The 15,584-nt window shown below is 41.2% G+C and overlaps 1 protein-coding gene across 3 annotated transcripts in view; it reads left to right on the top strand.

The window, feature by feature from the left end:
* Positions 1–15,584, top strand: part of NOL4 (nucleolar protein 4) — a 233,177-nt gene that overhangs the window by 205,410 nt on the left and 12,183 nt on the right. For all 3 annotated transcript variants that reach the window (XM_006766379.2, XM_006766378.2, XM_015565682.1), the window contains one exon: positions 6,511–6,691. In XM_006766379.2, coding sequence (XP_006766442.1) covers positions 6,511–6,691 — 181 coding nt within the window. The remainder of the gene's footprint in view (positions 1–6,510; positions 6,692–15,584) is intronic.

The following is a 15,584-nucleotide window of genomic DNA, read 5'->3' as shown; positions in this document are numbered from 1 at the left end:
GCGTGTCAGAGGTGACATGCAAACTCATTTTTTTGGTTGATTTTTCTTTGTTAAATAGCATTTAAATATATAAAATAAATATCAAAATATAAGTCTTTGTTTTGCTATGGTTGCAAATATCAAAAAATTTCTATTGTGACACAGCACCAGAGTTAAGTTAGGGTTTTTCAAAATGCTGACACGCCGAGTTCAAAAGGTTCTCCATCACTGCTCTAGAGGATAGATTAGAAATTTAGCAAGAAAGACCTTTTGTCAATCTGAAATTTAAGTTAGTAAGGATGTGAAACAGAAAAATACCATATTTCCCGTTAATTTTTATGAAAGCCATTTCTAAGCCTGCTTTATCTAAATAATACTTTTTTATTTCACACAAAAAGTACAAAAAATGATAAAAAAAAACTTTTAAGAAAAAAATGTAGTTTGTTTTTAATATTACATACATGTGCAAAAATTCTGAAAAGAAGGCTAAAAATTAAATGACAAAATATCCTGGGAGGATAGAATATGTACAATAATGAGAAACTTGCTGCTCACTGGTGCACACACAGGGCAACTCAGGCAGCTCCGAAAACTACAGTGCACAGGTTTTATTTTTCAGTTTAGTTTCTGATCAGAGGATGGAACACGCAAGAGAAAGTGACAGAAAGTGTCTTGGGCGAGATTGATCTCAAACTCTGAGGAGCTTTGGGTGTCAGGAACATTGGGTTTTCATCTCCAGGGGAGAAAGGAAATCTAAGATTTTAAAGAGACACCAACATGATACGTGATGGATTTGAGAGGATACAGACAAGAGGTGAAGGCGCGATCACAGGGTCATCAGGGTCGGCGAGGGGGGCTTCTGGAGCCGGAGCCGGGGTGAGCCAAGGGAGTGGCCCAGTGCCGCCAGGGAGGCAGCTTCCAACATGGAGCTGAGAGGACGGGGCGTCCAGAGCAGGAGAGGAGAAACCTTGGCATGACGTGCTGACCGGGACCAGAAACGTTGGTGCTAGAACAGGTGTTGTCTTGCCTTTCAATTAAACATTTGCAACGGGTATCTGGAAGAAAGAGAAGATACATTCAGTTTCAAAATGTTAAACTTGACACGGCTGAGCAATAGGAGATTCAGGCACGGGCCACAGAGGGAAGGCTGGGAGTGGAAGGAGGAATCGGGAGGAATGGATGTACAGTTACTACCAGAAACCGTGCAGGCCAGAATCTCCGAGAGAGAATGTTGTAAAGGGGATTCAGGAAGGATTTCAGGACTTTTTACAAAAACGAGTACAGCCCAATGGCAAATAGAGGGGTGGTTTCAAAGATGTTTTAAACTTTTCTAAATGTAGATTTAATATATATGATTAGAACAACATATTTCTTATACCTAAAATACAGGGTGGGGGAAAAGTAGGTTTACAGTTGTGAATACACAAAACACAGAGTTTATTCTTGTATTATCATTTATTAATTGTTGTGTTTTCCATGCGAACTGTAAACCTATTTTCACCCTGTATATTAAAGTTTAATGTTAAAGATACCAGTTTGGCATTGCTGGATTAAAATGGAAAGACTTAACTAAAACTGAAAGAATGTATTGGGGTGATGCTGGTTGACAAAATTGTACAAGTTTCAGGTACACGGTTCCACAGCAGAGCTGTATACTGTATTGTGCGTTCACCACGCCCAGTCACGCCTCCTTCCAGCTCCATTTATCCCCCCTCTACCCTCTCTGCCCCCAACACTCTCCCTCCAGCAATCTCCACACTGTTGTCGGTGTCCATGAATTTTTTTCTTTTGCTTTTCCTCAATCTCTCCAAACCACAAAAAGGGTTTGACGGTTAATGAAAATGGAAAAAAGGAAGCGCGCACACTTATTTTGAATATTCTCAGATCATATGCTAGGAACTTAGGACTTGAGATAAGGAAGCTGCTGAGGAATCCTCTGTCGTCAAAAAATTTCCACTTCTCTGGTTTCCACAGTGATGTTCGGTTTGAAGGAAAGGTGTGGGGCAGGGAGGGGATAGCTGACTTCCCTTTGATGTCAGTATTAAATAAAACTGAAAGATTTTTCTGAGGGGAAAATACTATGAGGTGCATATAAAATTATTTCCAAATGGTTTATATCTGTAATCAGATTTTAGACACCGTATTTTTAAATTTTCATTTTGGTTATATCAATAAAGGAACTCAAAATTGCATGTTAGAGACCTATAGAAAAAGACATTTACGTTTTAAATTAGATTTTTTTTGGTCAATAGCTAAATGGCAGAGTATTACATTTAAAATGGCAATTTAAAGGTGCTCATTCTCTACTTTTATTTTTTAATAATAAAACGTTATGCCCCCCAGGAAGAATGTCAGAGTAGGTAACTTTGCAGTGCACGTGGTGACTTCTTGCCAGCCATTCTTTTACACGTATTTGAGTTGGAGACCTTACTTATTTTGTAATTTTCTTTAAGGCAACAGTTCTCAAAGCTTTACTGTTTATAAAGTCATGTGAGTATGTGTGTGTGAAAATATTGCTGCAAGGAGAGTTTGTCAACATGACCTGTTCATCAGAGATTTTGATAAAACTCTGGGTAACTGCTGTGCCCAGGGATTTTGGTTTCTCAAGTCAGAAACCAAATCTGTTATTTCAAATCTGACCATGGTTTCTTGGATTTAGACAAAACGTGCCTGTCCTTATTATCTTAGTGGATTTGGGAGCATCTTTGCAAGGACTTATCTTCTGTGTTGGCGTTTTAATCATTTGTGGGGCCAGCAATTGCAGAATTGCAGGAGGCTGTACAGAATGCTTCCGACTATATGAAAGGAATTACTTCCTGAGTGTTATTACATATCTGAGTGTGTGTGTGTGTGTGCGCGCGTGCGCATGCGTTTAATGGCATCATAAGTCACCTCTCATTATCCTAGGTAATCAGCACATTTACTCTGAGTGCATGCAATTTTTTTCCTAGGAAAGCAGTCTGAATGGGACCTCTGATTCTCCCTGATCTTTTATGAATTTCCCTGGAAACGCATAGCGATGTGCTTAGTTCTGGAACAATTACTGTCAATGGAAGAAGAGAAGCTTTTAGAAAGTAGACACGTTTTCCAGCAATTTATACGTGAAACATATTGCACTCCCTCAGCCCATCTATGCTAATAGAGTGAAGAAGTTCAGAGCACTCACTTCAGTAAAAATGCTCTGTTACATAGACTATAAAGAACATGTAAAGGCAGAAGACATCCAGTAACAATCCTCTAGACCAGCGGTTCTCAACCTGTGGGTCGCAACCCCTTTGGGGGTCGAACCACCCTTTCACAGGGGTCGCCTAAGACCATTGGAAAGCACATATATAATTACATATCGTTTTTGTGATTAATCATTATGCTTTAATTATGTTCAATTTGTAACAATGAAATTGGGGGTCACCACAACATGAGGGCAGAAGAAAGGTGACTGGATTACTGAATCTAGCAGTAAGATGATTGTTTTGATTAGCTTTATAGACAGAGAAAAGCTCATGAGAATGTACAGTAGATGGTAGAGGTAACGTCTAAGAAAGAGTAGAGATCTTTGGAAATACAGTGAAGGCCATGTAACATTTCCATGCCAATTTTTTGGAAACCTATTTTCAAAAAGTTGAGTGGAATCAAGCAAATCTCATTAACAACAACAAAACTTGTCTAAGACCCTCGAGTGAAGGATTCCTTAGGCGTTTCGGTGGTTCGGATACCACCTGTGTAAGCCAAGCAGCAGATCAGGTTCAGAAACTTCAGCTTGCCTCTGTCCAGTTTCTGTGGGTCGAGTACAAAGGAATACTGACCAGCCTTCTCAAACAGTGTGTTCATGGGTGGGTCACGAGTAGACAATGTTTACTCTTCCAAACCATTTCCATTCCTGCCCACATCTATAAGTAATCACACATCCTATTATTAGCCCATTTAAAAAATAGGAAATACATGATATATTTAATTTTTAAAAATTAAGTAAATTGATTTATGGAATCATACAAGCTTTGTGCATGCAGCATTACCAGCCAGCAGGGGCTGCACTGCATCCTGCTCACCACCGAATGTGGGGCTCCCCTCTGTCACCGTACACCTTCATTGGCTTTCCCCTCCCCCCACCCGCTTCCCCTCCAGTCACCATAAGTCTGTTGCGTGCCTCCATAAGTCTGCTTTTGTTTTGTTTTTATATTTCACATCTGAGTGAGTGAAATCATAGGGATTTGTCTTTTTCCATCTGACTTATTTCACTAAGCATAGTATCCTCTTAATCCAAGGAATGAAGACAACCGAAGTGTCCGTTAATGGATGAGTGATAAAAAAGATGTGCGCACACACACACACACACACACACACACAGTGGAATACTACTCAGCCATAAACGGTGAAATCTTGCCTTTGCAACAACATGCTCTATCCACTGAGCCAAACCAGCTCGGGCACCACAAGTGTTTCTTTAATCCAGGGATGGGGAACATCCAGTGTGTGGGTTATATAAGGCCTGAGAAATAATTTGGTCTGGCCCTGCCAAGGCGTTAGGGGTGAGTTAATTAAATATCCGACCAAATATTGCAGGCTGATTTTTAAATTGATTATTTTGTATGGCCTGTGAGTGATGTTATAAATATCCAAATGATCCTTGGCAGAAAAAAAGATTCCCCACCCCTGCTTAATCTATTGTATATTTTTAATCAATGAAATCGGAATGAAAGTGATCTGTATTATCTAGTGCACTGCTGGAGGTCATTCAAGCTACCTTATTTTTCTGGAATTTTTAAGAGAAAATTTGAAATTCGTCTCATAAAAGCTGGGATAGAAATTTTTCTGTTTGATTAAATTGCCTAGACATGCAGTATTGTAACATATTAATATCAGCCTCTTTTGAAAATAATCTTCACAGCAACCCAGGGGCAAGCTGTCATTTTGAGACTTTGGGAACTAGCAATTATTAAAAAGTTCTTACTGAGGTAACATTTGACTTCAGGAGGTATTTCTTTTTTATGCCATTAAAATCCGTGCTTCTTTGAAACCAATATTAGTGATTCAAAAGAAAAGCATCAATTAACATTAAACTTTTCCTCGAGACAATGCAGGCTAGATTTTATTGGAATTTTCATGTGTTGCATTTCTCTATGTATAGTGGGCTGCCAAGAACCTTAATAATGTAAACTTTTAAGTACAAATGACTCCCTACAAGGCCTGTTGTGATTATTAATGGAATCAATTATCTGTTCAGTGAAGTTACAATGGCTTGAAATAACAGTTAATAATGAAAGACTGAGGTAGATTTTAAATACAGTGTGTTTATGTTTCACAATACACATCCTATTATACTAAAAATCAATGAGAAAATATGGTGGGGACAATGCCTTTTCACTTTTTTCTTATCATTAAGAACACTTCCTGTGGGTGTGTTTGTTTTGTCATTTTCTTATCACAGGGAAGTCATTTTCATATCAGGCTGGTATGTTTCAGAAGAGCCACCGATTTCCCCAGACTAGAAACTGGCGTTCTGTTATGCTGCCCAAGTTATTTTCAATCAGGAAGCTGGGAGGTTACACTGTTGGTGGAACTGTTGGAGGCCGGCCCCTTGAGGGCCTCCAGAGCGCTTTGCAGTACAGGCTGTTCTTCTCTGAGCCTCGGTGACCACAGGTCTTTACAGCAAGAAGACCAGAGCGCCCAGCGGTGTTCCCGGTACTTCACGGTGGTTTCTGGGGAGAGCAGAGCACCCGGGGCTGCGGGGCTGGGTCATAGGAAGGGTGCGTGGCTGAGCGCCTAGCCCGTGAACGACTCCCCACCACCCCGGCCCCAGCCCCTTGAAACCTCCTTTCTGCTTCTCTCTCCCTGAGTTTGTCTACTTGAGGTCCTCATATAAGTGGAGTCGTGCAAGGTTCGTCTTTTTGTGACTGGCTTATCCCACTCAGCTTTGCGTCCTCAAGGTTCATCCGTGTTGTGGGCTGTGACAAGGTTTCCCTTTCCTCAGGCCGGGTGCCGTCCCATGTGTTTCTCTACCATGTCTGTCCGTCTGTCAGTGGACAAGTAGCTCACTTCCACCTCTGGCTATTGTGAGCGCCCCTCTTCAGACACTGAAATTCAGTTGGAAATCAGGAGTTGCTCCATCGCCAATGGTGTCTCACGTTGTTGCTTTGCTTTCTTTTTTTTCAGTTTTTAGCAAAGTTGTTGAAAATGTGCATGGTGCTGACTTCCACAGGCAGTGATGGCGAACCTATGACACGCGAACTCATTTTTTTGGTTGATTTTTCTTTGTTAAATGGCATTTAAATATAAAATAAATATCAAAAATATAAGTCTTTGTTTTACTATGGTTGCAAAGATCAAAAAATTTCTCTATGTGACATGGCACCGGAGGTAAGTTAGGGTTTCTCAAAATGCGGACACGCCGAGCTCAGAAGGTTCGCCATCCCTGGCCTAGGGACTCGGGTTGTGTTTTTCTTGTTCCGTGCAGACATGTGGGTAAGAATAAGACAGTCCTGCTCGGGTCAAACCGCACAGGGCCCGGTCGGTAACGGACTGCTGTCATTGCAGGACAAGGCCGCGCCGGCCGACAAGCAGAGCAAACCGGAGGCGGCCCCGGCCACGCCCGCGGCCTCGACGGTGTCAGGCTCCCCGGAGGTGCTGTACATCAACGGCAACGGGACCTACAGTTACCATAGTTACCGAGGCCTCGGAGGGGGGCTGCTCAGCCTGAGCGACGCCTCCAGCAGCGGTGAGTCTCTGTTACAGGCTATGACTTTATGTCCATCTGAGGTAGTCAGTTCTGTGAACCCGAGAGAAGAAAATGGGTATTTTGTTAAAGCAATAGTCCGTGCCAACCTGCTAAACACAAGCCCGTTTAATACAGAACATCCATCTCGCCACAAGGATGCCCCCTGTTCCGTTGCTGTTTCTGGAAGTAGTAGCACTGCTATGCAGCTGGAGGATTGTTGTTCTCATACCGGAAATAATTCTCAACCAGAGAAATAGCCGTTTAAGACAAATAGTTTTACATTCTCCCCCCAAAGCTGTTATGTACTATTCTTCAAGAATAGTGACACATTTTCTTAATGTTTGAAGTTTTTAATTTGAGGCCCAGGAACTTGACTTGATGAAAAATGCATACACAGTCCTTCCTTATACCCAGGACCCTCCGGTTACAGTGCATCCCAGCACAGGTAGCATGCAGCTGTAAAAAGTACTGAAAAACATCTTTATATGCACCAGGTGATGAGAAGTCTGTGTGCCAATATTCATTCAAGAAGGACTTACAAAGTATCTTGAAAAGTTACATAGAGACAGGGATGAGAGAGAACGATACAGGAAAAGGAATATAAGGCAGAATTCTCTGCTTGCACTTGTTTCTATACTTGGTTTGGTAAATTTAACTTTGGAACAGCTTCTGTATTTATATAATTAGGAATGAAATTGACTAAGAATCTCTAATATTGAGGGGAAGTGATGCGGATGAACCTCGTCTGTTTAAGTGAGTGGTTGGCATCACCTCAGAGAGGAAGGGACTTCTCCCAGTGGCCTCAGAACTCACGCTCCACAGTGTGCCGGCGTACAACCAACCTTAGGTTATTCCAGCAACCACTTTAGTATCCTGGTTCTGATGTCTGTGTATTGTGGTTCAAAGCAAACTTATAATTATGTGGTGTCAGTGCAAGCTGGGATTTTTGAGCAGGAGGCCAAGTAGATACAGATGTAAAATTGGTGAGTTTCAGCAAAAACTTCGCAGTCTTGTATTTGAATTGTTAGTATCGGTGAGAACTGATATTTCCTCTCTCTTTCCACTGAAAATGAAGATTAATTTGAATTCTAAAAGTTGACTGGGCTTGGTGGGTTTTTACTAGATTTTGGGGGGGAGTTGCATTATAGTATCAGTACCTGCACAGGACTGGGAAGCTGCTGTGCGTCTAAGCAGGGGCCACTCTGCTGGGAGGCAGGTCTTCTAGGTCTGCTCACAACCAAAGGTCCTCCAAGGACAGGGTCCCTGAGCTTCAATTTCTATCAGTTGCCTCCAGCTTAAAACACACACACACACACACACACACACACACACACACACACACACACACGTGCGCGCACACCCGAGGTGCCTCAAGTAGAAGGAAAAAGGAGCTTATTTTGGAAAGGGATGTAGTTCCCAGTGTAGGTTCAGTGAGCCTTCTCAGCTGCTTTCACGTCTTAATTTTATTTGGACAATCTGCAGGAAAGAGCAAATCTGAGATTAGAAAAGGAAAACATAAACAAAAGCTATAAAGCTGGAAACTCTTAATATTTAAAAAAAAATACTTTACATATGAAGTAAGAACTGATAAGTAGTTCAGAGCTTAACCACCAAATCAAAAAATGGGGTGGTGGGGGGGAATAGAGTGCATTCACTAAAGATTTTATTGACACAAAACATTTTGTAATTTAGACTTTAAAGAGCATTCATCTATTAAATTAATGTATTTAACATGAACTAATAACAATGACTACTACTTATTGAGTCCCCTCAGTGTAATATCCATTGAATCCGTACACAGTATTACGAGATACCTCCTGCCATTTGGAGGAAATGTTTATAAAATTAAAATCGCCCCACATTTAAAAATAATGCCGAGGCACCACTTCCCTTTCTCCTAACATGATTGAAGCCTGTTTGGGGAGGCTCAGAGGGGTTGAGTGACTTGCCCAAAGCCCCTCCGTAAAGGGAGGCTCCAGGACTTGCACACAGGCCTTGTGACATTAGAGTCCGCATTGGAAGCCACTGAGCTAATAATCTGTGTAATGGACACAAGCACTGAAGCAAGAGATCGTCTCCGGTAAGTACGATATACTGTCTGTCTCCAGAAACGCTCCTAGTCCGAACATGTCATGTAAGTGCATGCATCACACACTATGTTCTCTCCTATGTCTGGTCTCTTTCACTTAGCATATTTTCAAGGTTCATCGATGTTGTAGCGTGTATCACACTGCGTTCTTGTTCATTGCCAGGTGCTCTATTCTGTGGATAGGCTATGTTTTGTTTAACCATTCAAATTGATGGGCACTGGGATAGTTTCCACCTTTTGAGTTACTATGAATGATGTTACTATATAAACCCTTGCTTCACAAGTGTGTGTGTGTGTGTGTGTGTGTGTGTGTAATCAATGTATTGTGTTTATACTTAGACATGAAATTACTGGTTCATACATGTGCTAACTCTTGAGTTTAACATTTCGAGGAAATAACTGAACATGAGATGGCTTTCTGTTCATTTTATCCTTTTAAAATTTCTTTCAACTATGTCTCATAGTATCTATATATATATATAAAAGGCTAATATGCAAAGTGTCCCCTTGGGAGTTTGACCGGGAGAACAGTTCAATTGCTCGCTATGATGTGTGCTGACCACGAGGGGGCGATGTGGAACATGGTGAGCAACCAGTGGCGGTGGGGTGCTGAGGGAGCAAGGGAAGGAGGCGGTGGGGAGGAGGGGAACCTAATCCTCCCTTATCGCCAGCCAGGCCTAGGAACCCTACCAGTGCATGAATTCTGTTCACTGGGCCTCTAGTTTATAATACAAGCTTTACACTTTTTATTTTTACTGCTAAATATTCCTCTTTGTGATGCTACTGTAGGTGGAATTTTTCCTTAAAACGTGAGTCTACATTTTTCTGTTTTTTGGAAGAGTCTGTGAGGTGCTGATATTCATACTCTAAATGTTTCGTAGAATTCGGGAGTGGCCTGTGCTTGGGCTTTTCGGGGAAATCTTTGATTACTAACTCAACCTCTTGACTTGCTATAAAGTCTACTTATAGTCTCTGATTCCTCTGGAGAAGTTTGTTTCCAGGAATATGTCCAATTCAACTGAATTATCTAATTTATTGACGTAGTTGTTCATAGTATTCCTTCATAATCCTTTTTATTTTTGGAAGGTCAGTAGTGACGGCCCCTCTATCGTTTCTAATTCTAGTCATTTGAGTGTTCTCTCTTTTCTTCTTGGTGATATTCTAGATAAAGTTTGTCAAATGCTGCCATCTTTTCAAAGAACAGCTCTTGGTTTCATTGATTTTTCTCTATTGTTTTCTACTCTTATTTCATTGATTCCTGTTCTCATAGTTATTATTTTCGTCATTTTCCTTACATTATGTTTAGTTTTCTCTTATTTTCCAGTGGAAAATGGAAAGTCAAGACATTTGTTTGAAGTCTGCTTTTCTCTTTATATAGAGGCATTAACAACTATACACTTCCTTTTAAGCACTGCTGTGTCTGCATCACAAAATTTCGGTAGGTTGTGTTTTAGTTTTCATTCACCTCAAAGAATTTTCTAATTTCCTTTGACCCATTGGCTGTTTAGATATGGTGCTCAATTGCCACATATTTGTAAATTCCCCAAATTTCTTTCTGTTACCGATTTCTAGTTGTATTCCACTGTGGCCAGACAACATACTTCATATAATTTCTATAATCCTGTCAAGTTTATTGAAGCTTGTTTTGTGATCCAGATCATGGTCTGTCCTGGAGAATGTTTCCTGTTTCATGGAGTATGTACCTGGGAATAATGTGCATTCTGCTGGTGGTGGTGGGGGGGCGTTTTGTAAATGTATATTGGGCCTACTTGTTTTATAGTGTTTAAATCTCCTATATTCTTGTTGACCATCTGTCTAATTTTTATAGCCATTATTGAAAGAAGGGTATTGAAGCCTTCAAGTACTATTGTTAAATTGTTTACTGTTGCCTTCAATTCTGACAGTTTTGTTTCCTTTATTTTGGGACTCTGTTGTTAGGTATTGATATTGGTATATCTTCTTAATGGACTCACTCTTTTATCATTGTAAAATATCCTTTATCACTAGTAACTTTTTAAGTTTATTTTGCCTAATATTAGTTATTTATGTAATATCAGGAAAAGACAATGGTAATCTGGATTAGCGTGGTAGTACTGAAAATGAAGGTAAGTGGGCAAAGCTTTGGACATGGTAGTGACATATAGAAGAGTATGGAACAAATTGAGTATTGCTCACCTCTACTCAAATACAACCAACGTAATTTTTCTTTGATCCATAAATGGCTAAGTAATTTTGGGAGCCCAATGCCAAATGAATATGTGGGCCCTCTTATATAAACATTAAGTATTTCAAGATGCTGATAACAGAGCATTAAACAAAGCTTACAGCTCTTCTGAGCACAGGCTCATGTGGGTCTACACATGTTTAACACTCACTCTTTTTTCTTTATTTAGTAAGTTGGAGAAAGCATTGTATTTTCATGAAAAAGGTAGAGAGCTAGGAATTTAGAGCTCCTTCCCAATATGGATTAACCCTTCCCCTTCCTACCATTACTATAGCGAGAGTCCTTTCTTAAATGTGAACTAAAGAAATTCTCTTCAGTTTAAGTCAAAAGCAGTTATTTGCTAAGACTGCTGTTTTGCCTTTTTTCGTTTGGGCAATGACTTTGGGCTTGTCACTGAGTTACAAAGAGCCACCTCAGTTGTGAGTTGCTGCATGCGTCCTGGTTATCCTGCTACGCCTGGCTTTTCCCAGCAGGCGGTCTGAGTTGTTCAATGTTGCTCTTTGCTGTATCCTTAAGGGATCTTTATCTCATCACGCAAAAGCCAAAAGAGGTATTGACTAAGCACTCACAAAGTCAACCTGTGTGACCTTGAGCAAATCGCCCAGCTCTCCTGACCTATTTCTTTGTAGCCTTTAAAAAGGAGCTCTAAATACCTTTCATCTCAAAAACCTCACTGCCTGTAGCGCTGGTGTTGGCTCTCGCCACTTTGATTTCTTTTATTGGGGGGGTGAGGGGGCCTTGTTTTAACAGAAAGGCAGCCTGATTGATCAGGCCCAGGATTGCCTTTACGTGGGGACTTCCTTCATAAATTCTGGGAACCCCAAACATTCTGACTTTGTTTAAAAAATGTTATCTTTAGCTTATTTTTTTTTCATTTTTAAGACATCAGAATAGTCATTCCCTGTAACACGTTTGGAGCCGTGGAGAAAGGAACTACACACATATACATAAATCTTGAGAGCTAAAGAGGGTATAGACGATGAGCATCACGTGACATGCCAACATCTCTGAAGGCCAACAACTCCGGTTAACCTAAGTGTGAGAATTCTTGACTTTAAAGTTTGCAGAGATGTCTGAAAAGTGTAGGAGGGAGCAAGGACTTTTTTTAGCATTTATATTTATTTTTCTTTATTTTCCTTACCATTTATCCCCCCTGTACCCTGTTCCACCCCACCCCACAGCCACCACACTGTTGTCCGTGTCCATGAGTTCTTCCTTTTTTTATTTAATTATTTAATTTTTGTGGGAGCAACAACTCTTAAGACCAAGTTGAATTATCTATACATCTGACAATGTATAAAGCAGATGAAGACCACCAGAATTCAAACCATTAACAGAAAAACTGGGAAGTATGATGTGGATTGGCAGCATAAATAGGACAAAGATGGAAGGAGATACGGTGCTTGCAGGACCTTTTAAGCCAGTGTAATAGGAACATCAGCCCTGCAGATTGTACTGTGTTCAAGAAGAATGCAAAGGCAGAATGAGAAAGGAAACATAACAGTGTTTGGATTTAACTTAAGTATTTTTGGGTCCTCATGTTCAAATCACTGTAATGGGTGCTTTGTTAGTCTGTTCAGGCTGCTAGAATAAAAGTACCATAAACTGGATGGCTTGAACAACAAACATTATTTCTCACAATTCTGGAGGCCGAGAAGTCCATGGGCAGGTGCCTGGATAGAGCCTGCTTCCTGGTTCTTAGATGGCTGTCTTTGCACTGTGTGCCCACGTGGGGGAAGGGGAAGGAGCTCTCAGGGTCTCACTTGTAAGGGCGCTAATCCCAATCAGGAAGGCCTCACCCTCCTGATTTACCTCCTAAGGACCCCATCTCCAAATCTCATCACATTGGAGATTAGCTTTCTGTAAGTGAATTTTGAGGGGACTGCAAACAGTCTGTCTGTAGCCGCTACTTTGAGAAACAAGGTTGAGGAAGGCAGAATCACTGACCTCAAGAAACTGACAGATTAGAGATAAAACATTTGTCCTCCTCTTGTCTACATCTCAAAATCCTTTAGGACTCTGATTAAATAGCACTTCCTCTGTGAAACTTCACCTGGCTACCTCCCACCCTTTGGGAGATGAGTCACTTTCCTGCATGTGCCTTTATTCTAGCACTTCGCTCACTGACTTGCGACATGTTTTCAAATATTTTCCCTATGTACTCCTTCAAAGCTCAAACTCTGCCTCGTTCACGGTGACGTCTCCTGCATAAGGCCAGACATATGAGTGCTCCACTGTAGTGACATAATGAATACCTTTTTTAAAAAATAGAACATGTGCTGCCCCAAATAAAAAAGCCACAAAGAGAATTATTTATGTATATCAGAGGGCCGGGTGAAGGGCTTCTCTTTGATAAAGCAAAGGAATCAGGAAAGAAGAAAGACTAACCTGAGTAGACGGATTCTGTGGATGAAAGAGGGCGGCTCCCGGGTGTTGTGTAATTTTGAACACAGTGGCGGTAGGAAAAGCCTGCCCATGGCAGAGACCTGGTAGCCTGGAAAGGGTGCCCTCCAAACCCTCCATTGACCAGCCTCCATTTGTTTAGAGCTGGCCAGAGTCTGCCCCCGACAACCCAGATTTTTAAGTGGGAGTGTTAGCACAATGACAGCAGTTGCAATTTGCATGAAGAGTTTATTCTAATTACCCAACTGAAGTGAGAAGCAAGCAAGAAGCCAGTCCTCCAGTTATGATCGCTTCCAATTGCATAGGACTCGGGCTGCTTTCTTCCTGTGGGGAAGCTCACACTGAGCCGTCTACAGGGGGCAGCTGGGGTCCGCTGTGTGATCCCGGGACCTCAAGTGTAAATTATATGCCTGAGACGTGAGTCAACTGCTGAGCTTTCCCGTCCATGAGCTCCACTGGGCAGACTTCTCAATTTTTTTGTCAACTCTGATATACACTGGGCTGTTGGGCAGATGGAAATCTAACAAGACCAAATGGTAGGAATAATGACCATAATAACTAACATTTGTATGGCAATTGCTAGTTTACCAGAATCTTGACATTCATTATCTTTATTCCCCACCAACATTCAGGATTTGTGGCTATAACGGTTCTTTGGATCCTGGCCTGTAGTTAGGAATTGAGGGGAGGCCTGGCCTTAAGATTCACCCACCCCCAGAGCTGGTCCATGATGCGTAGCTGGCGTTGTACACGGACAGCGCTGTCCCTAGACACCAGCATTCGGATTGTCACTTCTCACCTGAGATTTTCAAAGAAGTGCTTCTGTTCATTTACTGTCTTCACTTCTCATCAACCATTCACTTTTCAGTCCACTATAAATGGCTTCTCCCCACCATTTTACTGAAATGGGTCAGGGTAAGTTTATCAGTGAGTTCACTTAAAGATTATTTTTTCCATTTATCTTATCAGATCTTTTTCTTTATTAAGGTATTACATATGTGTCCTTATCCTCCCCCATATCCCCCCACTCATGCCCTCACCCCCCTGGTGTCTGTGTCCATTGGTTATGCTTCTATGCATGCATACAAGTCCTTTGGTTTCAGTTATTTTAGGGTTTTAAGAATTGCAAATAAGTTGTAATATAGGTATTTAAAACCTCTTTGACATTGGCTGGGATTTGTAAAACTAACTAAAAACTATTGACCTAAAGAGGTAAACTGAGGCAAGTTAAAACGGTGAGTTTATTCTGGAATAGCAGTCCAGAACATGCAAATGGTAGCAAGCTACAGGTGTGTCGCTGGGGGTCTGGGCAGGGACTGTAAAGAGGAGAGTTCAGTCAGATTCCATTTAAAAAAATGGAGACACAAACCGTCCAGTTATACAAACAAGACTCAATTTAGCTCATTTTGCAAGGCCAACAACCTGGGTCGTTTTTTGTTCATGCCCCTGGAAACCATAAGCAAACTTTCCAAGGTTGATAAGAGACAACCTCTAGCATTTTTAAAAATTTTTATTAATTAAAGTATTACATACATCTCCTTTTCCCCCCTAGACCTCTCCCTAGTGTCTGTGTCCATTGGTTATGCTTATATGCATGCATACAAGTCCTTTGGTTGCTGTCTTACCTCCCACCCCCTGCCTTCCCTCCAAGGTTTGACAGTCTGTTCAATGCTTCTCTGTCTCTGTATCTATTTTTGTTCATCAGTTTATGTTCATTATATTCCACAAATGAGGGAGACTATGTGATATATATCTTTCTCTGACTGGCTTATTTCACTTAGCATTAATGCTCTCCAGATCCATCCATGCTGTTGCAAATGGTAAGAGTTCCTTCTTGTTCACAGCTGTGTAGTATTCCATTGTGTAGATGTACCACAGATTTTTAATCCACTCATATGTGGATGGGAATTTAAACTGTTTCCATATCTTAGCTATGGTAAATTGTGCTGCTATGAACATAGGGGTGCATATATCCTGATTTCCTGGGATATATTCCTAGAAAGTGGGATCACTGGGTCAAATGGCAGTTCCATTTTTAATTTTTTGAGAAAACTCCATACTGTTCCCCACAGTGGCTGCACCAGTCTGCATTCCCACCAGCAGTGCAGAAGGGTTCCTTTTTCTCCACATCCTCACCAGCACTTGTCGTTTGTTGATTTGTTGATGGTAGCCATTCT

Source organism: Myotis davidii, unplaced genomic scaffold (genome assembly GCF_000327345.1).
Source record: "Myotis davidii unplaced genomic scaffold, ASM32734v1 scaffold520, whole genome shotgun sequence".
NCBI lineage: Eukaryota > Metazoa > Chordata > Mammalia > Chiroptera > Vespertilionidae > Myotis > Myotis davidii.
The sequence above is the reverse complement of the archived record's forward strand: the minus strand, read 5'-3'. Positions and strand labels throughout refer to the sequence as shown.